Source organism: Tursiops truncatus, chromosome 1, assembly GCF_011762595.2.
Source record: "Tursiops truncatus isolate mTurTru1 chromosome 1, mTurTru1.mat.Y, whole genome shotgun sequence".
NCBI classification, from domain to species: Eukaryota; Metazoa; Chordata; class Mammalia; order Artiodactyla; family Delphinidae; genus Tursiops; species Tursiops truncatus.
In genome coordinates, this window is record NC_047034.1 from 1600374 (window position 1) to 1627634 (window position 27261).

The 27261-nt window shown below is 58.0% G+C and overlaps 1 protein-coding gene across 5 annotated transcripts; it reads left to right on the forward strand.

Annotated features, from left to right (window-relative positions):
• Positions 1–13416: 13416 nt before the first annotated feature.
• On the forward strand, positions 13417–27015 carry TMEM9 (transmembrane protein 9). Of its 5 annotated transcripts, XM_033846765.2 has the most exons (7): positions 13433–13637; positions 13820–13921; positions 14951–15042; positions 18845–18953; positions 20259–20324; positions 20982–21113; positions 26109–27015. In XM_033846765.2, the coding sequence occupies exons 1-7, from the start codon at positions 13557–13559 to the stop codon at positions 26253–26255; spliced, it is 729 nt and encodes a 242-aa protein (XP_033702656.1). In that variant the 5' UTR covers positions 13433–13556; the 3' UTR covers positions 26256–27015. The 5 variants fall into 5 exon arrangements, 4 of the variants coding, with proteins under 4 accessions (XP_019806537.2, XP_033702439.1, XP_033702656.1 ...); XR_012329664.1 differs by having other exon boundaries at positions 13419–13921; positions 20167–20324; positions 26109–26247; XM_033846548.2 differs by having other exon boundaries at positions 13428–13921.
• Positions 27016–27261: the final 246 nt, after the last annotated feature.

Here is a 27261-nt window from a genome sequence, read left to right on the forward strand (position 1 = left end):
CCCCAGCTGTGTGTGCGCGTGTCATCACGTCGGGAGCACATGTTCCAGCTTCCTTCCTGGGATGGGTTTTCGGGCCCTGGGGTGACCGAAGGAGAAGGTGGCCTCTGTTCTAGGGCCCAGCCGGCAGGCCAGCTGCACTTGGCCGTGATTGATGGCCTCTATTAACAGCAGGCTGTAAACGGATCGGGTGCGCCGTGCCACGCGGCTCTCCCCCTGCCGAATCCCACACCAGGGAACGCTTTTCAGCTGCCCAACCTGCTGCCCCCGGCGTGAGGACAGTGTCAGAGAACGGCTCTGCCAGGCTCGAAACCTCTTTGGAAGCAGGAAGCCACTCCATTAGCCCTTGGGGAGAAAAGCCCAAATCCTGGAAGCCGACTTCTCCTGGGTTGTGGCGGGGAGGAAAGCCAGTTAGGGAGGACATTCCACAGCAACTCTGCGGTCAGGTGTGTCCCCTGGGCAGGTCCCACACCCTGCCTGGGCCTCAGTTTCCTGCCAGGAGCCTCCTCCTCCAGTTGGACTCGCCCAGGGCTCTGATCACAGGGACCTTTATGAAGTCACCCTCCTCCCCTTACTTCATTCCTGAGAGAATCCCTGCAAATAAGAAGCCTTTTCCCACCAAGTCGCGCCCCCGACACACACACACACCTCCTACTCTCCTCTGACCAAGCAGGTAGGTTGGTCTCCTTCAAGTCAATTCCAGGCTTTTTGAAAAACAAAATTAGCAAGCATGCCAGAGAGGGGTGTGACATTCACAAGCAGCAGAACCTCTCCACTCCTGAGGGGCTCTAACTTTCCAACACTCGTGGGGTCTCTCCTTTATCCCTAAAAGGCAGTGAGATGCCTCAGGTTTGGTTCCACCCATTGGACGGGTGAGAAAACTGAGTCCACAGAGAGGCTGTGATCTGGAGCGGGGGCAGCTCCGAGGTTGGGGTCGGGGCCTCTGACCCCTCCCGGAGTCTCTGTCTCACGGCCCCTGAGGACGTGAGCCGAAATCCTCTGAAACCGCCGGTCCCTGCAGCTATGACAGCAATTGGAGGTGCTTAAGGAAGAGTAAGTACTACCCCGTGTAGAAGCCGCCGATTAGTGTCTCCGTGCTGCCGTGTCCCCTGGCGTCAGCGGGGCCTGCAGGAGCGGTGACCTCCGGGCTCAGTAAATCGGGCGGCACCAGAGCCCGCGGCCAGCGCCCCCCACTGCGCCCGGCTCGCTTCGCAACCCGAGTGTCTGCTTCCAGCCGCCGTCTGGATGGGCAGGGGCCAGGGCTGGAGCCCAGGACGCCCACGGGACCGTGCAAGCGTCCCCATGGCTCCGGGAAAAGGAGGAGACTCGCGCCCCGCAGCGTTCTCCCCCAGCCTGTGGGGCCCTGTCGGGAAGGCCTAGGGATGAGCGGCCACCGCAGCCCAGGCCCGGGGATTTGTCACATTTTTCCCCGGGTTAATTACCACCGCAGGGAATCCCAGCTGCGCCCGTCTGGGCACAACGAGCCTCTTTGCTGTTGCCGGGTGGGGAATCTCAGTCTTTCTCAGGGTGACAGCTGCTGGCCCGGGACAAGAACTGTCCTTATTCTGGGGGCGCAGCCTCCCCAGAGGACCCCAGCTGTCCAGTCATGGGCGGAGCCTCACTGGTGGGGGACGGGGATTGGACAGTCAGGGTGTGAGGAGACCCATGGGTAGGGCGGGGGCCACGCTGGGGGCGCAGGCGTCCTCCTGGGCCAACCCACCCGACTCGCCCCCACACGCTGCACTTGCCCCTGCATCCACAAGGGGCAAATAGGTAACCTTTCCATTTTTGCACCGGCTTAAATAGTCTCGGTGTCGATCACAGCCCTGGACGCTCAGCGGGCGCCTGACACCCGCTGTGGATGGCGGGTCCACCAGCGCCTCTGTCTCCTGGGGGAGTCGTGTTCCCAGCTCACTGGCACCTCCCGCTCAGTGAGGACGCATCCCATGTGCTGTCCGTGAAAACTCAGGCATCCCGATGGACGCCTTCTTCACTTCTGAAGAGAAGCTAGAACAGAATGAAGATTATTCCTGATGAAATCCATCACATACTCGCTCCCTTGAGCTCTGAGGTGCTACCCTGAGCCGGAGAGAAGAGGGAGGTATACGTGGGGGACCCTTGACTGTCCCTTCCTTGGTACAGGCCTCCGGTTTCAGTCTGGGGGCTGACCTTTCTTGTCAAGGGGCAGATGTGAGACCTGGCTAGTCCAGGGGACTGAGTCCCTCCCTGGACTTTGAGTACCGAGTTGTGGTCCAAGGACGAGGGGAAACCCGTCTGCTGCCGGTTTGCCCCTGCGGCGTGCCACGCGGGTGCTGTGGCGTTGTCCTCTCCACGCCTCGCCTTTCAGCCACTTCTTAGGTTATATGGATTTCCCACTTCTCTCCAACAAACGCCCTTTTCCCTTTGGTTAGCAATCGGTTTCTGTTGCTTACAGCCAAACACCCTGACCGCCCGAGTCGCAGCCAGTGATTGGGAGCACGCGTCACTCATCATCGGGGCTCCCTTGGGAAGCAGCTCAGTGCATGTGTCTGGTGTTGAAGAATTCTTAATCCAGCCTCAGTTTTGTAGACGCAGAGCTGAGGTTCCAAGAAGTCCAAGGTTACACAGTCAGACTCACAGACGCTCAGAGTCAAAAGGGAGCTTAGCGTCATTCTTCCAACTTTTCATCAGACTCCTAAACTCCCCCGAATTAGCTTCAGCAAGTGACTGTAGAAAGATGAGCGAACACCTCAGTGACAGCAAAACCGTCTCTCCAGGCAGCTCCTCCCATCTCCAGATGCCCTCGTTAGACACTCCTGTGATGCTCCCCTGAGAGTTTTCTCTGGTGTGTCCACCATTGGGGTCCTGCACTACAAATTCCATTCCTCTCCCCCCGACAGCCCTCAGAGGGCCGCAGACAGCCACCCGCCCCAAGATGTCTCTGTTCCAGGATGGTGTCCCACGTCCTACAGCTCTTACTCGTGTGGCAGGCCTTCCCCACCTGGCCACTGTGCCCTCCGTGTATCCTGTCCTCACGGCAAGTCCATGAAGTGGAACAGAACCCCCAGCCGTGGGTCTGTGAGGCAGCGTGGAGCCCGTCACCACCTCCCTTGGTCTGGACCAAATGACCTCTTGGGTCCTAACTCCTGCCGAATCAGCCTGTCTGTCCCGTTTCGTTGTGTTATTCACCAGCGTATCCTCAGTTCCTTACTCAGGTCTCTGAGCCTGTATTTGTATAAGTGCGAAGCTTAGATTCAGCCTTCATTTCAGTTGGCACAAGGCCACGTGGATGCTGGCTCCATCCTCCAAAATAGCCCTTGTCCTGCACCCACCTCTCCCGCCCACCTCTGCCCTTGCACACAGCTTTGCGGTCTGCTGGGCATATGTTCTCCCTCCAAGTTCTTTAGCCAAATGTGTTCCCCCCCTAAAACTCTCCCTTAGAATTATGTTTACCGGGACACTGAAAAGCGCCCTGTTAGTCAGAAAGTCCCTACAAGAATCTGAAAAAGGTTTTGATCGTCTCTCTTCCTCCCCTGGCAGATGCACGTCCATATTTTCATGCAAGGTTATGTGACAGCAGGGGGCAGGGGTGCGGGTCACCTGGAAGTCTCATGTCCTGATGGAGCGGAAATCGGCACATCTGGTTTGGCAATCTGGTAGTCGTTACGGAAGAGAAATGTGTGAGGACTCCGCGGCCCAGCAATTCCCCTCCCAGGGGTGTGCCCAGGACAGATGAGAGCACAGGTCCTCCAAAGACACCGCAGTCACCGTAGCTCTGGTCCCAGCAGCCTCAAACTGGAAACAACCCCGATGTCCACCTGCAGCAGAATGGACAACTGCGGTATAGTCATACGATGGAACGCTATTTGGCAATGCAAATGCATGAACTACTGCTCTGTGCAACAACACAGGTAATTCTCCCAAACAGACGATGGGCGCAAACAGCCAGACGCAGAGGAAGAGTAGATGTGCTATGGTTTCATTACAGGGTGTTCAAAGGCGGGCAGGAACAGGTGGTGTTGACAGAACTCACAACACTGGGTTCCTTGGGAGGGAGGGGATGCCTGCTGACCGGGACTGGGACGTAGCTTTCTAGGGACCTGGAGATGGCTTATACCTGTAGTTACACAAGTATACACCTGCATCAACTAAGATGTGTACACTTTAGGGACTTCCCTGGCAGTCCAGTGGTTAAGACTCCACGCTTCCACTGCGGGGGGCGAGGGTTTGATCCCTGGTTGGGGAACTAAGATCCTGCATGCCACACAGCACAGCCTAAATAAATAAACCATTAAAAAACAAAAGGTGTGTACACTTTATTGTATGTGAATTACAACTCACGCGAAAGTTTAAAAAATAAAAAACTACGTATCTATCCAAGTAAAAAATGTTCTCCCATCCACATGCACGCAGAATCATCTCACTTCACACACACGCGCCACACTTGGTGAAATAACAATCTAGTTTGGTGCTCTTGCCTTATGATTGGGGAAAGTGAAATTCAGACGGGACACACGCCCTGCTCAAGGTCGTACAGAGACCTTTTACAAACGTAAAAATGCGTCGAGCTAGACACTTGGGGTTTATACACTTTAGTATAGATTTGTTATACCTCCATTAAAAAAAGTTAAATAAAAAACAGTGTGTGGCAGGACTGGATTTCTTCTCTCCCTTTTGGCTGCTGGTGGAAAGAGGGTCCTTACTCAGACAGTAAGTCCGAGTCATTATGCAGACAATAACCTAAAAGTTATCATTCTTCTGACAACACAAATTGTACTTTTACAAGTCATGTTATTATCCTCCAGATGTCTAAACAGCCAAGTAAGCCCCTGGTATGCTGGTCGTAAGTAAGAAATCTATCACGCCTCGGGAGCAGACCTCTGTCGGGCTATTTCACAGGACTTCCTTTACAGCAGCTCCGTTAGGGGTCACGGCAACGAACACCCCAAGGCGAAGCTCAGAAACGTAAAGTTAGCTGACTTGAATCCAGTCAGGAAAAATGCCGAGTATTAGGTGGACACAGGGAAACTCGTGAAGCTCAGACATGTGATTTGGGGGAGACTGGCCGAGAGCAACCTGCTACGACCACTGAACCCACCCTGGGCTGCCATCCTAGCTGATCGAGCCCCCCCCCCCCGCCCCCCCCCCCAACACGAAGTGAAAAGAATTCCCTTTGGCAGAAATTACAGACATAAAACGTTGTCTGAAGGCTTGCTCTCCTTCTGTGTCCGCCCTGAGCATTACACAGTTGGCCCCAGGCAGCAGGCCTACCCCTTCCTCCATCTCTAAGGTACAAATTTAACTTTATGAAAGAGGCCTGCTGAGTATTCTGAGAATTGCTGGGAGAGCTCAGCTCAACTAGGACTTTCTTGAATATCACCCTGGTAGTAATGAACATATATATATTTTCTCTCAAAAAAGTGATAAAACGTGACCCACGCTCATTAAAGAAAAAATTCTAAACAAGAAAAATTACTTTTCAAGTACAATCAGTTGTTCACTGTTCTTGCCTTACCCACCCCTATGAAAAACAAGCAATGAACAGAAACATTTGTACGAATGTGATTTCTTTTTCTATCTTAGATTTACCTACCCACCTATGATCTGTCTATCATCTACCATCCATCCATCCAACCCTCATTTAGATAGGAGAGCAGACATCTGTCATTTTGCCTGCTCTGCGTCCTATTGTTCCTGATAGGAGTTAATCACAGGGTCTCACCCTCCCCAGGGAGGTTGGCACACAAACCAGGCTGGCCAATCAGAGTTATTCACCATGCTGGCCACAGTGATTGGCTGATGGATCGACTTGTGACTCAAGCAAAGCCAGTTAGGGTCTTCCCTGAGATTTGCCACATCTGTGCTCTGATAGATCACTTTTTCTTTGGTGTCCACAAACCATGATGCTGTAGGCCTGAGGTTATTAGCAACATCTTTCCAACTGTGTGAAATGATCCAGGTCACAGAGGAAGGCATGACCAGAGATAGACATAGGGACAGAGCCCTGAGGGTACCAGTTGATCTACTGGACCCAACCATGCCTGAATCCTGCTCTACATGTAAACTTCCCAGGTATGTGAGCTAATACAGTCCTCTTGTTTTAGGTTGAACCATATGAAACTGTCATTCATCAAATATATATAAACATTACTGCTAATATAACTGCTAATATTCTTTCTATTTAATTTGCGGGAAAATGCAACATATCTAGAGGCCAAAATTTTAGGAATCCGAGGTTCTCTGAGTCCTAGAAATGACTACCAAAAAGTCTCTACATTTAAAGAACCAACAAGGGTGCATGTAGAATTTAATTTACAGAAAAATGGATTCCAAATGGTAGGATCCGACCTGCCAATACTCAGGAAAAGTATTCGGGAGTTACTGGGGCAGCATTTCCCAAAGTATATCCCTCGGTACGTGAGTCTTTCAAGATGCTTCTCAAAAAAAGAGTTTATTGTCAAAATGATGGAGAAATATTACACGCAATTGTATTGTTTTCAGGGATTCACAATGTGTATTACCACACTGAAGCATCTTAAAAGTCCCGCAGTAAAATACATCAATGTAATTTGCTTTAAGCTAAGGCTTCCCAAACTAATTTATTCACAGAAACCACATTTCTCCCCAACACAGTAGCATCCTAGGAATTATTCCCAGAAGCGTATTTTGAAAAACACTATCACAGAGTATTGTCAGCAAGTGCACAGAATGTTAGGAGACAGGGTTTTGTAAACCAGCAGTGCTCAAAGTGTGGCCTGAGGACCCAGTGGATTTGTAAGGCTGTTTCGGGGAGATCAAGAGATGAAACTATTTTCCTAGCAATTCTAAGATGTGATTTGGCTTTTCACTCTCATTCCACTGCAAACATACAGTGGCGTTTCCCAGAGGGTAGGTGACATGTGATCTCACAAGGGGCTGAGTGGAGAAGCAGATGTGAGAACCCAGCTGTCTCTTATTAAACTAGACGTTAAGGAGATTTACCAAAAAATGTAAAACGATGCCACTCTTCTCATTCAATGTTTTCTTTTTTTAAAAAAATGGTTCTAATGTAATAGAGGCTTGAAGGAAGACACAATATTTATTTATTTTTATTTATTTATGGCTGTGTTGGGTCTTCATTTCTGTGCGAGGGCTTTCTCTAGTTGCGGCAAGCGGGGGCCACTCTTCATCGTGGTGCGCGGGCCTCTCACTGTCGCGGCCTCTGTTGTTGCGGAACACAGGCTCCAGACGCGCAGGCTCAGTAATTGTGGATCACGGGCCCAGTTGCTCCACGGCATGTGGGATCTTCCCAAACCAGGGCTCGAGCCCGTGTCCCCTGCACTGGCAGGCGCATTCTCAACCACTGCGCCACCAGGGAAGTCCTCATTCAATGTTTTCTTTTGGAAAATGTAGTGGGGTGTTTTTTTTTCCATCAAAAGATGTGTATGTCTGCCATGGGTTTATTATTGTTATTTTAAAACAAGTAAATGAATGTGAAATTTCTGTTTTGTTTGAGGGTCCTCATTAATTTTTAAGAGTGTAAAGGGGTTGTGAAAACACTTTTTTTTTTTTTTTTTTTTTTTTGCGCTACGCGGGCCTCTCTCCGCTGTGGCTTCTCCCATTGCGGAGCACAGGCTCCGGACGCGCAGGCTCAGCGGCCATGGCTCACTGGCCCAGCCGCTCCGTGGCATGTGGGATCATCCCGGACTAGGGCACGAACCCGCATCCCTTGCCTCGGCAGGCGGACTCTCAACCACTGCGCCACCAGGGAAGCCCAGGAAAACACTCTTGTTTCCCTTGCTGTACTCAGAAGTGTGCAGCAACACTTCTGACACCAGATGTCAGGGTTTCCACAAACCAAGCAATTCTTCGATGCCTGCTGACGACTTGTCTGACACTAACTGCAATTAGCGCAGACTCATGGGTTCAGGACTTATTCCCATAAGGCTGACCCCTCTCCCCCCACTTCAGGTCCAGTGACAAGTCCTCCTTGTCACCTGTGCTTCCGGACTGATGGGTGTAGATCAGGGTTCCTGCACCCTGTCCTTGGGCTCAATGATTTGCTAGTATTCATCACAGAGCTCAGGGAACTGCTTTCCTTACTAGATCACCAGCTCATTATGCAGGGATACAACTCGGGAACAGCCGTGGAAGAGACAGTAGGACAGTCCCCGGGGCAGGCGCCGGGGACTCCAAGCCCCTCCAGGCGCGTCATGCTCACAGCACCTCCACGTGTCAGGAACTCAGGAGCTCTCTGGACCCCGTGCTTCGGGGGTTTTTACCGAGGCTTCCTCACGTAGGCACGATCGATTATTAACTCTCCGGAGAACAGACGGTGGGGCTGAAAGTTCCAAGCTTCTAATCATGGTTTGGTGTTCTTAGGGAGCAGCCCGCACCCAGGAGGCCACCAGGAGTTGGCTCGTTAGAACAAAAGATGCTCCCATCACCCTGGAAATTCCACGGGTTTGGGAGCTCGATGTCAGACCATCCGATCATTCGGGAAATTAAAGATTTTAGGAGACCTGTGTCAGGAACTGGGGCAGAGACATATATATATATATAAAATTTTTTCTTATTATTTCATAGGACATGAGACCCAAAAGTTTTAAAACTGCTATTCTAAATAAATCCCTTCAGGGGAAAATGAAGCCCCAAGGGGCTGGGGCTTGGACAGGAGAGTATCATTCAAACTGAACCCAGATCTTATGATTTCTGGTCCCGAGTCTTCCTATAACCCCACGCTGCCTAACACACCACTGAGCGTGGAACACCCACGAGCCAGACCCAAGATATTTGACGTGGAGAAGAAAATGGAAACCCAGGAGAGAACTGTTATCCTATGCTCCACAGCACCTCCTGCTTGAGCCCAGAAAGCATCGCAGGGGTGCGGGCTGAGCCCAGACAGGGCAACAGAGGGAGGGGGTGCAGGGCAAGGTCATGCACATGACGAGCCTGGAGAGTAATCGCGGGTAGAACGTCCGGCAGCAAGTGGGTCCACAGTTTACATTTACGTATGTGTGAGCGTGTGTGTGTTATTACACACGTACGTGTGTATGTATATATATATTAGACTGGACAGAATCGATGTCCCATATTAAACTTTAGATAGAATAACACTTTGATTCAAAGTTTTGCTCAGTTGTCAATAAATATAGTTATTCTTTGAGCAGGCATTGCCTTAGTTAGTGTTGGGAGAGCCGCCCATCTGTGAGGAGGTGAGCTTGGAGGGCCGGGTCCAGGCCAGCGCCCAGCTGGGGGCGTGTGTTTGTCAGCAGGGCCCCCTCTGCCCCTCTCGCCCTGATGCTGGGGAGTCTGGCCGTGGGCAGAGGGGAGACCTCCTCAGGGAACCTCATGCCGTCGCAGGGCCTCCAGGGACCCTGACCTGCCATCTGCGAGGGGTGTGTCAGGGCTCCTCTGTGATCCAGACCGCACACAGTGCCTGGGCTTTGTTCTCTGTTCCGGTCGGATGACCCCTCGGGGTGGCTGTCCCCTGGGAAGGCCGAGTCGTGGCTGCTAATGGAACAATCAGGAACTTAGTCATCTCATAGGAGCCTGAGGCCACGAGACACGGGACAGACAGGCCTTGCGGGGTTCTAGAGGGAGACAAGGGCCGTGCCATGGATGCCAGGAGGGTGGGCACAGTCTGGGGACGATGACTCCCAGTCCAGGAGTGCCCAGAACGGGTACAGAGAGTGGGGAGGAAACTAGACCCTCAGCTCTGGCTCAGATGCCTTTAAGGCCAAACTGACCCAGAGCTGTTCGGGTAAAAGCAGGTGCAGGAGAGGGAAACCAGGGCCTGCGTTCTGCCCCGAGCCCTAGGGCTCCAAACGCGGGCAGGATGAAGAGTGACAGTCCCGCAAGGAAGCAGCAGGACTGGCCTCCTCTGCTGGACAGAGCCTGCACCTGAGGTTGCCTGGCCTCAATCCAGTCCCAGAACCCGAGCCGCAGCCCCGCTCACTCCCCAGCTCCCCCAGGCCCTGCTGGCATGAAGGTCTGGCCCCAGCTCGTCTCTCTGCCCTCCCTTCCCATCACATGCCCTGGGCTTGAGCCAAATGGAACCCCATGCCCCTCCGCTACGGGCCTCCTCCCAGCCCATCTCTGCTCCGCTACCCCCGCTCCACTCGGGACACCATCCCCTCACCACCCTGCTCCTGTGTTCTGGGCCAAACCTGGCCCACCCTTCCTGGTTGGATTAACTTTCTAAATTTGTTAATTACCGTGAATTTAGTGGCTTAAAACAGCACGTGCTTGGGACTTCCCTGGTGGTCCAGTGGTTAAGACTCTGCGCTTCCCCTGCAGGAGGCATGGGTTCGATCCCTCGTCGGGGAACTAAGATCCTGCGTGCCATGTGGCACGGCCAAAAAAACCCGGAAAACACGCTTATGACGTCCCATTTCTGTAGGTCAGAAGTCCTACCCAGGTGTCACCGAACTCAAGTCAGGGTGTCAGCAGGGCCTCCAGAGGAGAGTCTGCTTCCCGGTCTTTTCCAGCTTCTAGAGGACACCACATTCCTTGGCTCGTGGCCCCTTCCTCCACCTTCAGTGTCTTTGACCCCGCTGTTGTCCTCACACCTCACATCTTTCTCTGACCACAACCAGAAAAGCTTCTCCTCTTTTAAAGACTCACCTGATTAGACTGGGCGCACCTTGATAATCCAGGGTCCTCTCGCCATCCCAAGGGCTTTCACCTAATCACATCTGCAAAGTCCTTTTTGCCACGTAAGGTGACATATTCACAGGATCCAGAATTAGGATATGAACATCTGGGGCGGGCATTATTCTGCCCCGCACTGGCCCAGCTCCGGTAGCCCCCATGACCTTCAAAGCATCCTCTCCACCTTCCGGGCTGACTTGGCCCATGGGCCTCTGTAGATCTTCCTCTCCACAGCTTCCAGCACCCTGGATTGTAACGGCTTGTTGATTTGTCATTTTCCTGCAATAAGTGTCAAGTACCATGACAGCAGGGACAGGGTCTCTCTTGTCCACTGATATATCCTAGCAACTAGCACAGAGCTGGGCGCGTAGTGTTCCAAAAACACTTTAGTGCAGAAACTCTTCTACAGAATTTAACTATATTAAATTACCTTCTGGTTCCATGCCTTCTCTACAAGACACATCTTGAAAGCAGGGTTCACATGTGGCTTGTCTGTTGTGTCCCCTAGGACATCTGGACAGTATTCGGCACACGCTTGTGGAATTGGATTGAAGAAAGAGGTTCAGCCTCCTCTCAATGGCCTAGCTCTTAAACGCAGGGCCCACGGAGGATGTGTGGGAACGAGGCGCACTGGGTCAGGTAGGGCTACCTGGGAAAAGGTTCTGGAAGAGAAGCGCTTGGGGCAGAGGTCTGAAAGAGATGCAGGCTGAGGGGGTGATGACATCCTGCCAAGAGGACTCATATGAGCAAAGCCAAGTGTGGGAGACAGCTGGTGCGGGTAACCAGAGCTGAGATGGGAGGACCAGGGCTCGGACACCAGGTGGAGGGGTCTCGAGTTGATGCGATAGGGTGCTCGCAGGGATTACAGAGCAGTGAGCGAGGTGCTGAAAACAGGATTGGATGGAAGACAGGATGGAAGCAGGAGGACAGAGTGCAGTATGCCAGCAGGGCAATGATGGCTGTCCCTTAGGGTCACTGGCATAGACTCGAGGTGGAGCCAGGAGAGAACAGAGTCAAAGATCATTTGATGCACACATCCTTGCATTCCTGAGAAGTGCAGGATGATGGCGCACGGAGGAAGCTGGGAGGCCTCGCTTCCATTTTGTGGTGAAGGTGGTGAGACCAGGGCTTCCCTGGTGGCGTAGTGGTTGAGAGTCCGCCTGCCAATGCAGGGGACACGGGTCCGTGCCCCGGTCTGGGAGGATCCCACATGCCGCGGAGCGGCTGGGCCCGTGAGCCATGGCCGCTGAGCCTGCGCGTCCGGAGCCTGTGCTCCGCAACGGGAGAGGCCACAACAGTGAGAGGCCCGCGTACCGCAAAAAAAAAAAAAAAAAAAGATGGTGAGACCAGCACTGGGTACCTTTAGTGTCAGGTGTCAGAGGACCATGAGCTGAAGGTGACCGACTCGGCCCTCTGCTTTTGTCCCCAAGAAGGTCTCCACTGCCACATAGGAGGTGTATGGGGGGGAGGGAGGGTGCCTTTCCAGTGCCTGAACTGTCCCTTCTGCCCCCACGGGACAGGCATCCTCTCTCTGTCCCAGCCTGTTCCCCAAAGCAGCCACTCTGACCTCCAGAATGAGCTACGGTCTCCATTGACAGAGCCCCCACTGTTCCAGGTGCTTTGCACATATAGATTCGTTATATCCTGAAAGTAGGTCATATTATCCCCATTTTATGGATGTGGAAACCGAGGCTCTCTAAAGGATAAGCCAACCACCCCAATTCTCACAACTAGTACGAGAGGAACCAGGATTGGTGCCCTGGTTGGCCTAGGGCCAAAGCCCACAAGCTCTGTGTGCCACTGTGGTACCTCCTGTGGGTCCTCCAGCTGGCGGATTTTAAATCTACCCAATTCAGCAAGCAGGGACTCTGCAGGCGGAGGGGGTACAGGGAGGGACACATATCAGTAGGAGGGACCCAACGATCCCCACAGGAAGTGCCCACCACAATCCACGGTACCCCCCCCCACAACGGAATCCCAAAATATCGACTGAAGGGTCTTTGCATCCAACCAACTCCCTTCACACAAGGAAGCAGAGGCGGGAGAGGGGAGATGTCTTCCAGGTAACACCACTGCTTAGTGGCAGAGCGGGACCAAAGCCCAGGTGTCTTCACCAGGGTCGGTGCCCTAGACCCGGACGACTCCTCTCTCTTTCCTTTGCAGCTGGACCGAGCTCACCCCTGCCCCTCAGCGGTCCGGACCTCCCCCGCCCCCCGCACATCCCGCCCCCATCTGCCAGGTCCAGAACCAGCACCAGGGGACCAGGCTGGGAGCTGCGGGGCGCATCCTTCACGGGCCCAGCCCGCCCCTCGCCGCCCCGGTTCCTCCTCCTGCCGGGGAGGGGGAGGAGAGGTGGGGCCGCCCTCTGCAGCAAAGATGCGACTCAGATAACATCTCCAAATTGTGGATCTGCTTTTAGCGTTATTGTTGTTACTAGCTTATTGTTTATCAAGTGCTTTCTCTATAAAACGGCAAGACTGAACAGCTTAGGCCCGCTCCGAAAACCTGGATTTTGAATACAGGGAGGAGGGAGCTCGGCGGTGGAATTCTGCGGCCGCAAGGAGGCCACATCTTCCCAGCTTCTCGTTCGCTTGCAGACGCTCCCTTTTCCTGTATGGTAGGGTTGAGAAATGCCTCCCTCTCCCTTGCGCGGAGCCTCGGCGCCCATGCGGAGGCGGGCCTTGTTGCCTTGGCGACATCCCCAGCAGCCAATAGAAGCTGGAGGGGCGGGTCCGGCCAGGTCCTGTGCTGCCAAGGCGGGGTTCGCAGGTTAGCAGGCGTGCGTTGGGGGAGGGCTGCGGGGGTCGCGGGGGTCGCGAGGGCCTTGGGGTACGGGGCCCGCGGCCTGGCTGTGGGGTTGGGGCTCCCAGAATTCGCGCCCCAGATTCTCCCTCGGCCGGAGCGGGAGGAGCTGCGGGCGGTGATGAGGGAGGGCGGAGGAACGCGAGATGGGGGTCGCTGGCCGGCCTTGCCCGGCGGACCCGAGGCCCGTGGCCCCGCCCAGGAGGCCCCGCGGCCCGGCGCGCCAGGTGGGCTGTGGAAGTCGAGGCCTGGGGGAGAGGGAAGCGCCTTCGCGGACCAGGCTTGGAAGGCCCAGGACCCCGGGCCCAGCTCCCACCCGCTTACCATGCCCGAGCAGGGCGGTTCGCTCCGGGGCCGAGGGTGCTGCGTGGCTGCCCGCCCCTTCTCCGCCTCAGTATTTCTCTTCCAGGTGGGCGGTCTTGCCGGCCCCGGAAGTCTGAGAAGCATGAAGCTCCTGTGTTTGGTGGCCGTGGTCGCAAGTCTGCTGGTGCTCCCAGCCCAAGCCAACAAGGTGCAGCTCCCATGCGCGACCACCCTGCCTGCGCCCCGGCATCCCGGGGGGGCTACTGCTCCAGCCCGGCCCCTCACTCCCCTTCGGGCCGTGCCGGTGCATGTTCTCTCGGCCCTAGGCTGCAGGCCTCCAGGAGAGGGGGCGTCTGCGGGGCACGCGTCTCGATCTGGCACGCCGGAGGTGGAATTCCGGTCAGGGTTCTGTGTTTGGGGAAGTTGTCTAAGTTCTCAGTACCTTCTTGCTTTGCTCTTGGGTGCCTACTGCCCTAGTCGGAGCTTCCAGTAGCCCAAGGAGTGGGCGTAATGTGAGGAGTGTGAAGTCTGCACAGATTGCAGGTTTCTGGGTGGAGGGGACCCACCCCCGAGCTGGGACTCGAGGTAACTTCCATTCCTTAGGGGTAATGGCCCGGAGCTGGGTTTGGATAGGTCTCTGGAATTCGAGATTATGAAGGTCACTGAGGCTTTGAATCGGACTGAGTCTCGGTTTGTTTCCACTTCCTCCTGGGAATGCTAATTCGAATGCAAATTTTGTGTTGTTGTCTCTGACCCATTCCAGGGAGGGAGAACTTCCAGAGGGGTTGCTTGAGTGTTTCCATGGAAGCGTCCACTTTTTCTGGTTCACCCCAGCCTTCTCCTTCCCTGATCCTAACCTAGGAAGTTGGAGGTGGGGTTGGGGGAAGAGGCCAGCCGCCAAGACTTCTGGACCCGGGTACACACACAGGTGTGAGGCCCAGAGCAGAGGACTGCCACCTTGCTTGCTCCTCCCCCAAGCCCCCTACCTGGGAGCGGCAGCCCTGGGTGTGGCAGCCCTGGGTAGCCTGTGAGTATCATTCGCGCCCCCAGACAGTTTCTCGAGGACCCTGTGATGTAGCATCCTTCCTGCAGAAGTCGTTCCTGCTGAACTTGGGCATGGGGGCAGGTCAGGAGCGTTCATATGATCACCTTGTGGAACAGGGAACTGAAAGTGCAGAGTCTTGCTAGAACTTGAAGCCAGGGGCCCTGCCCTCCTGATATGTGCTTTCTCTCACAGAGTTCTGAAGATATCCGGTGCAAATGCATCTGTCCACCGTATAGAAACATCAGTGGACACATTTACAACCAGAATGTGTCACAGAAGGACTGGTAAGGCATTGCCCAGGCTGGCCCTTGAGGTTGTGGGTGTCGAGTGGGGTTCACGGACCCCTGGAGGATAAGCTTGCTCTCCCATTTCTATGGAGAACCTTACAAAGGAATGTTTTGTCCCTGGTCACACAACCGATTAGAAATAGGGTCCGCGTGTCTTTAATTCCAGCTGAGGGGTTCCTGGTCAGAGGAGTGGATTTTGATTTGCTTTTTTTTTGGTACGCGGGACTCACTGTTGTGGCCTCTCCCGTTGCGGAGCACAGGCTCCGGACGCGCAGGCTCAGCGGCCATGGCTCACGGGCCCAGCCGCTCCGCAGCATGTGGGATCTTCCCACACCGGGGCACGAACCCGTGTCCCCTGCATCGGCAGGCAGACTCTCAACCACTGCGCCACCAGGGAAGCTCTTTGATTTGCTTTGATGTGGGTGTTTGTTCATATCTGCAAAATGGTAACAGAGAAGGCGGGAGAGGTAGACATTAGAGCCACATACCGGGGGATCTTTCGCCTACTTGCGTGCGCTTGGCGAAGCTCTGTTACATGCGTCATTTGATGCCAGTGTCTAACCACCTTGTAAGGCAGTGGGATGGGTTGTGTCCCCATTTTATAGCTGCAGAGATCGAGGCCCAAAGAGAATTTACATTATACTCCTGGAGTCTTGAATTCTGGATGCCTCACTTCAAGAAAGAGAGAAGTAATCAAAAAATCATTCAGAGAAAGGACATCAGCTTGTTGAAGGCACGTTTCAACATGCTCTCCTGGAAAGAACGGTTTAAGGAATAATAGTCTGAGAAGGAGAGGACTTGGGGACACACGCAGCTGAGAGGGCAGGAGAGGGACTGGCGTGCTCTGAGGCGCACCGTGTGGTTTGGGTGTAGGACTGGGGCCAGCGAGGAGAGCTCCAGGGAACCAGATTGAAGTGAGTTGAGGGGGCATTTCCTGTGCAGGCCGTTTGAGGAGCAGGGGCGCCTCATCCCAGAGGGCTCTGAGCGCAGGTGCGGTGATACCTGCATCTGATCCCCGTGGAGCGGTTACGCCACACGGGGGAGCCCAGGTCAGCGTTGCCTCTACTTGGTCAGGTGTCAGGATCACCAGGTGGGCTTTGAGAAAATACAGAGTCCCAGCACCCCGTCCGCCCTGATTTTTGGGTTCTTTTCTGTTGTTGTTTTTCCCAGCTTTATTGCGATGAATCAGACATGTGGCGTTGTATAAGGTTACGTGATTTGATACATGTATCTATTGTGGAACAAGGTTAGACACCACCTCCATCGCCTCACAGGGTAACCATGCAGGTGTGGGTGTGGTAGAACATTTAAGATCTACTCTCTTAGCAGCTTCAAGTGTACATGATTGTTAACACGTATTGTTAACGATAGTCGCCATGCTGTATGTTAGACACCACCCCCCACCCCCCGCCCAAGATCTTGATTCAGTGAGTATGGGGGTTGGGGCATGGCAGAAGCTCTTTCTTAAATAAGTGATTGTTAAATAAGTGATTGTGAAGCAGTTGGTCCAGAGCAGCATTTGGGGGTTTTGAACCTGTCCAGCTCCGAGTGTGTGATTTTTCTGAGAACCCGTCTGGTTAGATGCGGACTCTGGATCGACCCTGCCTGCCTTTCAGTCTAGCTTTGCTCCTTGTTCATTGTGAAACAAGTTACTTAATCCCCAGTGTATTCAGCTTCTTCATCTGTAAAGCGGTGGCAGTATTTTGAGTATTAAATAAGAGAGTGTGTGTGTGTGTGTGTGTGTGTGTGGGCTCGCGCACACTTGTGCAATGCATGTACAAGTAAGTATAGCACTTAGAACAGTTCCCAGCACATGGTGAGGCCGTATGAATGTCGGCTGATAGTATTAGTAATGTATATTGTTATGCCTTCCTAGAGGCCACGAAGAGGCCGACTTAGGCCACAGCCCAAGAGGGAAGCCCCAGTTTCCTTCTGTCTTTGCCCGTCCTGATGGAGTTACAAAGCCCCAGGACCTGGAGCCCTGGGGAAGCCCCTGTGACCTCCTTGTATCTTGTGGTTACAGTTCAAATAACATCAGGAATAAACGACTAGATTGTCTCAGCCCAGACACCAGCTACATCCCTCAGGCACCACCACATTGCACCAGCACTGTCTCTGCACTGGGGTCAGAGTAAGGCCCCAAGCCAAGCGTGGAGGCCACGGAGGACAGAGTCCTACCTGGACCTCTCAGGCTGTGGTTTATCTCCTTCCCCTGGGAAGGCAGCATTAGGGGGCTGCCTGAGGAACAGTTCCACGAAGGCTGGTGGGTGGAACCTGAGGCTGGGATGTAAGACCCCAGGGTTCTGGGACCCAGTGACCCTGGCCTGTCAGGGAGGGGAGGCATCGCAGGCTGCCTGGAGCCCCGCAGGGGAGGGGTGGGGCCTGACCCTGTGATCCTAGACCTCAGGCCAGGGCCAGAGGAGACCAGGTGTGTCCTCAGGCCGCTTCCGCATGGTCCCTCCACTGCGAGGAGGACACCTGGGCCCTCCCCTGGTGGAGGGGTGTGAAGCCAGGGGGTCTGAGCGGCACAGGCCACGTTCCCGTGTTGCAGGCGCTCTGCCGTCTCATGCTGGGGGTCCTCATGCCTGTGAGGGGCAGAAACCCCGACACCTTCTCCCTGATGGTGGAGCTCCCGAGGAGTGCACTAGAGAGACAGTCCCAGAGCTGGCTAGTGCGGTGTCTCTCACACTTCTAAAAATACAGGCTTCAAACAAATCTGTTTTGGAAACACATTGTGTAGAAGTCAGGACGGCCCCCGCTGAGCAGAGCGACTGTGGCCCCTCCCTCCCACCCTCCGCACAGAGGGCCCTGGGGTGCCCCAGGGAGCGCATTTTGAAGGACACTGATAAAACACACACATGTCCTCACGTGTCCATGACGACACCGAGGCCCAGAGAAGTTACACACATCACCTGCAGAAAGCGGAGACTTAACCAGCTTGCCCTCCGGTAACCCTCTCCCCTACGGCGCTATCACTGATCCCCAAAAAGGGACACGTCACGGTTTCACTGATTCTCTGGGGAGAGAACACATCCCTGTGGGGAACCCACACGTCCCACTGGTGCACCAGAGTGACCTTCCAGACCCAGGGAGAAATCTGGCCCCTGGAGAGGGGAGGCCCCAGGAGTGATGCCCCAGTGCTGGGTGTGGACCTGGCCCTGTCCGGCGGCCCCTTCCCGGGCAGGGGCTGAGTTACGGCAGGGAGCCACGTGCCCAGCGCTGGAAGTGGGGTCGTCAGAGGTTCAGGCAAAATCACACCCTCCACATATGGACTTTTCGGGGGAACAGAGGCTTGTGGAGGACATGCCAGCCCTCACTGTTGGCGCCTCTGCCAGAAACCCCGCCTGAGCCTGAGGGCCCCTGGGACAGCCCGGGCCAGAGCTGGAAGGGCCTGGAGGGTCATGCGGCGCCAGCCCTGCAGCTCCCAGAGGTGCAGCTCCCAGAGGAGGCTCGGGCCCAGGGCACCAACCTCCTGGTGGCAGGGCCCGGCTGAGACACAGCAGTGGGAGGGGATAGGGAAGTGGGGTTCAGAGATGTTGAAGACGGCAGAGTCACTGGCTTGTGGTGGATCCGTGGGTCAGAGGAGGCCTGGCGGAGGCGCTGCCTGCCACGGGGACAGACCCTGGACCCGAGGGACTGGGGTGGGGTGGGGGTGGGACACTCACCCGGTGAGTCACGGAGGGCCAGGGCCTCGAGAGGCTGTGGGTTGGGAAAGGGGTTCCGCCAGCCTGACCCTTCAGAGACCCTCCCCTCCCTGGGGAGCCCCCCGGCTGCCCCCACAGCCCTCTGTCTGTTGCAGCAACTGCCTGCACGTGGTGGAGCCCATGCCGGTGCCCGGCCACGACGTGGAGGCCTACTGCCTGCTGTGCGAGTGCAAGTACGAGGAGCGCAGCACCACCACCATCAAGGTGCCCGGCGGCCGCCCCGCCCCGCCCCGCCCCGCCCCGCCCCGCCCCTGCGCGGCCCCGCCCCGCCCCGCCCCTGCGCGGCCCCGCCCCGCCCCCCTCCCTGGGGGGCCTGCGTGGCCCCGCCCCGCCCTCCGTCCTGTCCTGTTTCCTTCCGCAGCGTTGCTCGGGGGCTGGGGGGGATGGCTCGAGTCTGGCCTGGTCGCAACCCAGGGACCCCCCTTCCCACCCCGCTTGGGGCCGCTCTCCCCTCTGACGCCATCACACTCGCGGGGGGACCTGGTAGGGGGGCTGAGACCCCTTCCCCCACGCTTCCCGTCTTCCTCTCCCTTCTCGCCTTCCGTTTGTTCAGTAGACATTTCCGGGGCTCCTGCTGTGTCCCGGGCACCGTAAGGGATGCTGGAGCGGAGGTAGCCCGCCCTCCGGAGCCTGCAGTCTAGTTAAGCTTCCAGAGCTGCGGGCCTGGCAGGATGGCCATCAGACGCCCCCCTTGCTTCCCCTGAACCCCATTCTCATGGGCATCAGTGAATTCAGGGGAGGTGGTGGAGTGGCCACCAACACACAGTGAGGACATGGAGAGGCCTGGTCCCTGGTCCCCTCCAGGCAGACGATCCCCCAGCACCACCACACCCCAACCAGGGCGCGCCTGGCCATGCTTGCCGATTTCCAACATAAGCTTCTCTTGGTCCAGCTCTTAAGCTTATTTCTGCGTGTCTGGTGAAGGGTCTGGAAATAGCATCAGGAAAGAACCCACAGGAATTTGGCAGCAGCCCTGAGCCTGCCCTCGGGCTTCCCTTTCGAGGTTCTTTTGGAGGGGAAGTGGTCCTCACCGCTGCCCTCCCTGCCTGGCCCATGGTGCCCATCCTGTCCCCTCTGACGTGAAGGCGGTTGCCTGTCCACCCTCCCTATCATCACCCCTTCCCCTCTGAGCTTATCCACTGGCCCCACGCTTGGGGGATCAGGTCCCCAAGACCTTAGATTGGAAGGGACTTCCTGACATGGGGACCTCATCAGATACATCCTAATCCCCCAGTTGCCCTCTAGTCCTTGCTAAGAGACCAGAGAAAACCCCCTCCAGCTTCAGGTTCCCCCCCCCCCCGCTTCCTGGGGTACAGGCAAGAGTTCTGATCCTTCACCCTGGCTGAAGATGCCCCAGTCAGGGAGGCGTGTGGTCCAGCTGGACTTGGCTGTGGACTAAGCTCGGCTCCCGTCACAGCGTAGACACGGGGCTAGGGTCGCCAGCGACAGATGGCAGTTGGGGAGCAGAAGAGGCTTAGGAGTTGCAGTCACGGCAAATCTGGGTTCCAGGCACATCCACCACTTGGTATTCTTGGGACTGAGGGTGATGGCGTGGCCTGGGGGGCTCTGCATCAGGTGAGTGTCAGCCCCTGGGGGACATTTGGAGATGGACTGTGGCCCCAGTAACTGTGGTATTACTGACTATGGAGGGCAGTGTCCTGGGGAGTCCTGCCTAAGGTGCCCGGAGTACCCACACTGGGAAACATCTCATTAGCTTCCTTGACTCTGTTTTTCCTGTAAAACAAAAATGACTGCAGCTTGGGAGGCTCTCCAGGCCTGTAATTCTGCCCCAGCCTCACCTCCTGCTGTGACTGACGGTGGGGGGGGGTGTCTGTGGCCGCGGCCTGTCCCCTCTGTCCCCTGAAGGTGACTCGCCCTCTTGGGACTGAAGCTCCCACCCCGTCACCCTGTGCTGCCCTCAGCAGGGCTCGGTTCTCCCCGCTCTGACGGGCGCTCCCCCTGCCCCCGTCTGGCCGGGCAGATTCCCCTCCCCGCTCTCCACTCCTGGGGGCGCCTCATCTGTCATCTTTGTGCTGCCAGAGAACTGGTGGCTCTTGTGGGGTCCCGACCACCGAGGGCACAGTCAGCAAAGGTGGGGTGGGTCGTTCTCCGCGCCCGCGGTCTCCTGGCCTGTCTGCAGGCAGCACTCGGGGCCACACTGCCCGGTGAAGACAGACTGCAAGGGAGGGGAGCGGCATCCCGCAGGGCAAGCTGGGTCCCTTCCGCTCGCAGGTCATCATCGTCATCTACCTGTCGGTGGTGGGCGCCCTCCTGCTCTACATGGCCTTCCTGATGCTGGTGGACCCTCTGATTCGAAAGCCGGACGCCTACACTGAGCGGCTGCACAACGAGGAGGAGAACGAGGTAGCGGCCCCTCCGCCAACGCGGCGTCCCTGGGGCCTCGGCGGGCGGTCTTCCCCTCCCCCAGCGCTCCAGTGGCTCCTCTCCCGTGTGGTGTCCTGTGCGTCACCCGGACCGCAGTGTCTCCTCAGCGGGGGCAGCCTTGAGTTTTCCCTGATTGGCATCAGCAGCTTCAGTGCACGGGTCGGGGAGCCTCCTTGTCGCCCTGCATTCCTAGCAGAGGGCCAGTGAGCCCGCCAGGCAGCCCCATGTGGGTGCTCAGAGCTTGGTGTCAGGCTGACGGTGGACTTGGAGAGTGTACCTGGAGAGTCAGGGGAGCCCGGGGTGGGACACAGGAGGCGCAGGCAGCTCTGTGGGAGTGAGAGGTGGTGTGTGTCGTGCAGAGCTGTGACGGTGTCAGGGGCTCCTGGCCTGTGCCCCTCGAGCTCGCCCCCTCGGGCCTACACAGCCGCCACGTGTGCCCGAGACAGCAGTGAGGGAGGAGGGGTGCCCCAGAGGGTGGCATCTGCGGGCAGGTGGGGCTCAGGACGCTTCCTGCCCTGGGGACCAGCTGCGCGCAGGTGCGGAGAGCTCGGCCTCACCCTGGTTTACGTAAAGCCGGGGTGGACCACAGCCGGGAGGTTAACACGTGTAAGAGGGACTCTTCCTGCAGGGACACAGGTGAGCGAGGTGAAGGGGTGAGTGGTCACTAGAGCACCAGGCTTAGGCTGCAGCGCCGGCCGGCTGTCGCCCTTGAGAGCATCTCACGTAGCGGGTGGAGCTGGGAAGGGCAGGTTCCCGCCAAGAAGAGGGGCTGGGGCTCAGACCTCAGCGTGAAGCTGCCCGGCCGGCCGCATGGGGCAGGCGTGCACACGGCCAGGGAGGGAGGGGGCCTGGCCCGTCCCTGGACCCCATGGCCCCTCGGGGGTGGGTGCCCCCAGCCTCCTGCTGACACGCGCCCGGCCAGTGGCACTGGGGCTGGGAGGCGGGCATGGGGGGGCCGGCAGTTGGGTGGTCTCTCTGCCCAGGAGGAAATCTCGCACGCCTACCTGGTTATTAACGCGCGGTAACAGCGGCTCTGCTGGGGGCAGAGCGGCGCGGGTGAGTACCCCGTGATTAGGGGATGCGTGCGGTAATTGCAGCCCTGGCTGGGGAGCGGCTGAGAGATGGGCCATGATTACACGGCTCCGCGGCCTCCCCGGAATGCGTGCCACCTGGCTGCAGAGCCCGAAGGGAGGGCAAGCTGCACGGCTCTTTATGGGCCCCGCCCTGGGCACCCCGGCTCTCCCCGTCCCTGTTTCTCTTCCTCCTGACGTACTCAGGTCCTGCAGGTGCCCGTGTAGACAGATGCACAGACCTCGGGCCCGCCCTCAGGGGGAGAGCCCCCGGTCAGGGATACGGGATAGAAGGCTGTCGGGAGGGGCGGGGGAAGCTGGGGCTGACTTTTCCTGGGTGTTAGTGTGGGAAGGCTTCCTGGCAGCGGGGTTCTTCGTGGTGGGGCGGGGCCGCTTAAGTGCTGGGGCCGCTGGAGCTGAGTGGAGCGGAGACCGCGGTGGCGCCTGGGCCTGGGGCCGGCAAGGGGAGGAGGCCCTGCCTGGCTGAGCTGAATCTCTGGAAATGCTCTGAAGAGCATTTCCCTTCAGAGGGATGGGGCCCCCCCGGGGCGGGGGACTTAGCTTTCACCCCAAGCGGAAGAAAGTCAGGCTCTAGGCCTGTGCAACCCAGTGACCTTGAGAAGGCTCCCCTCCACACCCCAGGAGTCGGGGGGTCGATCGCATCCCAGCATGGGGGCCCTTTGGGTTGTCCCCCCATTCCTGTAGCCGGGAGCTCCTGCCCTGGGGCTCGAGGACAGAGAGGAAGGGGGCCTGGCCCACCACGCTGAGGAGATGAAAGCCCCGCTCCCTCTGAAGGTGCCAGCCGGCCCGGTGGGCCCCTGGTGCGGGGCGCTGCCTTTCCTGATTCCAGCAGCATCAGGACTAATCCCCCGGCTCAGACGCCCTTTGAAAGGAGGAAGCCAGCCTTTCTGCCGGGGCAGAAACGGCAAACAGAGCTGTGCTAGATGTGTAGGTTTGGCCCCTTTTGAAGAGAGAGAAGGAAAGGGTCCTACAAGGCTGTGGGTGTCTGTGGGCCTCAGCTCTGCAGGGTCCTCCGAGACCACAGCCCACTGGGCGGGAGTGCGGGAGAGAGGGGTGTGCAGGAGTGATGGCAGCCGGGGACCCTCCCTTCCCAGGGCGGTGAGGAGCCCAAGAGGGACAGGGCCCTCGTCCCCCTGAGCCCAGAGCAGGAAGGGGGACGAGGAAGGGCAGGGCTGGCGGACGTCTCTAGAACGGCCGTCAGGACCTCGTGGCCCAGCCGTTAGCAGCGTGGCATTGGGATTGTGATCCTGGGCCGGAGTCCCAGCTCTGCACTCGCTGTCCTGGTGTTTAACCCTTTGGTTAGTTTTCCAAGTCTGAGCTCCTGTCTCAGCGTGGTTGCTGTGATGCCGTGGGGCCCTGACCTGAAGGGCCGCCCTCGCTGCAGGCAGGAAGGCTGAGGGATGGCGGGGCCAGAGGCCGGGGGCAGGGAGGCCAGGCCAGAGGGCTTGAATGTGGGGCTCGGGAGACACGGGTCCCAATCCTGTGTGACCTTGGGCGGCAGAGCCGCAGGTGAGAGTCCCGTGGCCCATGAGCCGGTCTCGTGAGCCTGGGGATAATCCAGGTGCAGCACAGAGAGCGCCTGGCGCCCAGGGCCGCTCATCCTCAGGCCCGTCCAGCCCCGGTGGCAGGCGCCTCCCTCCTGGTCGGCAGGGCTCCCCCTCCTGCCCTCGCTGCCCAGAGGCCCAGCTCGGGGGGTAAGAGGGTTGGAAGTGGTAGCATCTCTCCTGTGGCAGAGTGGGTGAGGACCAGGCCCCGCTCTGAGCGTTTCTAGGACAGGCGTGGCGTCTCTAATACCCGTTAATCAGACTATTAGCGGTGGAAGCGCAGAGCCTCTCAGCCGCAGCTTTCCCGGCTTAGGACCTGTTTGCCAAGACTTTACATGAAGGAAAAACAAGTGGTCCTGTGGAAATGCGGTGAATTCCAGCTGTTCCTTCACGCGCTGCTCTAGGCTCCCTCTGCTTTCCCTCCAGACACTCTCCCGATGGGACAGGAGAGGCGCTTTTCCGCCCCGCCAGGCCTGCCCCCAGGCTCCCAGGAGGACGAGAGTGTGGGCAGGCCGGCGGGGAGAGAAGCCCCGTAGCCCCGGAGCCGGGAGAGCTCGGTCCTGGGGGGCCGACAGCCTCCCACGGGGGTCTCCAGTGCCTCCTCACCTAGACGGCCACGCAGAGGCTGGTCCTGAACCGGGAAGGGACGATCTGCAAAGTAGCGACACCGGTGACCTTTCAAGGGCAGGTCCCCCCTCCTGCCTGGGGGCTCCGGGAGTGGGTCTCACACTGACAGTTGCTGTGAATTGAGCGCCTGTGATCTGCCAGGCACCGCTGAACGCTGTGCGCCCACCGTCCCCGAGAAGACGCTCCTGCAGGCTCCATCCGTGGGTGGGAAGCAGGTTCAGAGGACAGGGCGTCAGCCAGGGTCGTGCTCCAGGTCAGAGCCCAGGTGCAGAGCCGGGTGTGATGCCACAGTCATCTTCCCACCGTGAACTGCTGGGGAGGAAGGAAACTGAGCACCCCGCGGGCTCCCGCTTGACAGCAGTGTGCTGAGGACGTTACACGTGTTACTGTATGTAACCTTGCCGCACCCCGCTCCTGGGCATAAACCGTGTGTCAGGGTGTGGGGCGCCACCCACGAGGTCCTGAGTCATGACCAGCACTGGAAACTGAGATGGAGCAGGGTAGAGGGCGTCAGGGGGCGTCGTGCTGAGTGTTGTGTGTGCGCGTGTGTGTGTCTGTGTGTGTGTTTAGAAAAGCCTGAGAAGACCGGGTTTACGAAGTTGAAGCTTGGGGAAGTCAAGTGGCTTGTCGGGGCCACACAGCCGCTAAGTGGCCGAGGCCGGGAGAAGGGGGCAGCTGTAGAGCCCGGGGTCCTGGCTTCGAGTCTGCTGCGCCGGCACCTGCCCCTGAGGTGCTGCCGTGGTCCTCGTCCAGCCTGGCAGAGCGGGCTCCTCGGGCTCCCGGGCCGAGGGCTCCCGGGGGGCAGCGTCCGTCTCTCACTCACCCTGGGCAGAGCTCTGGGCGGCAGTGACGACCTGCCAGCCTCACCGCCCGCCGCCCCCATCCCCCGCCCCTACCTCCCCAGCCTGGCAGCTGCATGGCGACAGAAGCTGTGCCAGCTCGGGGCATTGGAAGCAGAGTTGCAGTTGCTGGGCGGCCCTGGGCTTAGAGAGGTGTGCTAATCCCTTAAGAGGTGTGTGGCACGAGATGAGAGGCAAGGGAGGGCTGGGGAGGAAATCCCCCGGGCTGTGGGCCTGGCCCTTGGCTCCAGTTCCCCCCAGAGATCAGGTTCAGGTCCTGCAGGAAATGCATGGGCTCTGGAGCTTCAGAGGCAGAGAAGTGGTAATTAGGGGGAGATGCTGCCTTTGACGACAGCGGCAGTTCTGAGGGCGGGCGGGCGGGGGCGGGGGGATGGGGCAGAGCGGGGAGGGCGGCCGGAGCGGCTCTGGCTCTGGAATGGGCACGAAGGGCGAGCTCCCAGCTCCACCCTGCAGACACTGTCCTTTGGGGAGTGAGCTGGGGTCCCAGGCCCGGCCCAGCAGGTCCTGGGGGTCTCCCCGCTGTCCTGGCCGTGGCCGGCAGGGCCAAGGGGTTCTGCAGTCCGCTACCAGCCGTGGGGGCACGTGGTGCCTCTCCTCGAACGACAGGGTCATCGCGTCCTCTCTGCTGACCCTCCGCGTTCCTCTCGAGGGTCAGGAGTGAGTCTGGGGCGCGGCCGGGCCTAACCAGAGCCCCCGCTTCCCAGCCCCTGCCCATCCTGCAGCCGCGGGCGCCCTGTGCTGGATAGGCCCTCGGGGAGGCCTTTGGGGTTGCTCTCCTGGCACTGTTTTCCATGTCAGGCGTTTGAGACCGCCCGGCTCGCGGTGCCAAGCCTCTTCTTCTTCCCGCAACAGGACGCGCGCTCTGTGGCGGCTGCCACCTTCTCCGGGCCCCGGGCGAACACAGTCCTGGAGCGCGTGGAGGGAGCGCAGCAGCGGTGGAAGCTGCAGGTGCAGGAACAGCGGAAGACAGTCTTCGATCGGCACAAGATGCTCAGCTAGGCAGCAGTGCCGCCGGGCCACGGTCAGGGCAGGGCCGGAGGCCACACGGAGCTGGCCACTCTCCCCACTCAGTGCTGCCCTCCGGGTCTCCCCCTTAAAGCCCGGGGCGTTTTTCCTTCTCTCTCTGTTTTGACATGTGCTCAGCTGCATAATCTAGGGAGAGCACTGGGCCCATGGTCTCGGTTTGCCTGCACAGGTGGTCTTCGGGGGGGAGGGCTGGGGGCCTCGGGACTGGAGCGACCCTGTCACCTTGCTCCCTCCTCGCCACCCTCCCGGCTCCAGACCTTGGGAGCTCGGTCATCAGGAGCTGAGTGTGGGACAGGAAGGCACGGCCGGCTTCCTCCCGGCCCGACTCCTCGGCCCTGGCCCGGCCTCACTCCAGCCCTCGGGACGGCTCTGCTGGGAAGGCTGATGCCACAGCGCGGCCGTCGTCCTCAGGGCACACCTGGACGCTGTTCCGGCTTCTCTCCCCCTTCCTCTTCTCCCATCAATGCAGGGAGAACCAAGGACCCTGCTCGCTCTGCCTCCTGGCCCCCGCTCCCACTTCGGAAGCCAGGCAGTGCCCCCCCCACCTCCCGCCCCAGTCTGCAATTGCTGAGCCGTTGGTGGGACCACAGGACCCCGAGGCCGAGTGGTGGCTCTGAGCACCTGGGCTCCTATCCACAGATTGACACTTGTCCCTGAATTTCATTGTACCAGTGCATGGAGAGGAATGTCATCCTTCTGTTACCTGTAAATCAAGGAAGCCTCCTGAAATTGTCTTGTCTCACTTTGTGGATCTCAAGAGACTTAAAGGACTACGAGTGTTTCACAAGTGGACCCAGAGAGGGGACAGGAGCATTGTCCTTGAGGGGTCCAGGCAGAGAGGCAGGGCCCGCACAGTCCAGGTGGCTGTGGCGGACGGAGCCCACGGGGGGCCTGGGCGGGGTCGCTGCTCCTTTCAGGCTCCATTCCCTGCAGGGGGCAGTGGGTGAACTGGCCCTTAGGAACTACCCTGAGTTTGTGT

Bases quoted from the DNA above. Each gene is read 5' to 3' on its own strand.
- TMEM9 (XM_033846548.2), top strand. From the start codon at position 13,532: ATGAGGGAGGGCGGAGGAACGCGAGATGGGGGTCGCTGGCCGGCCTTG. The intron at 13,922-14,950 runs GTGCAGCTCCCA...TTTCTCTCACAG, and splicing joins TCCCAGCCCAAGCCAACAAG to AGTTCTGAAGATATCCGGTG. The intron at 21,114-26,108 runs GTAGCGGCCCCT...TTCCCGCAACAG, and splicing joins ACAACGAGGAGGAGAACGAG to GACGCGCGCTCTGTGGCGGC.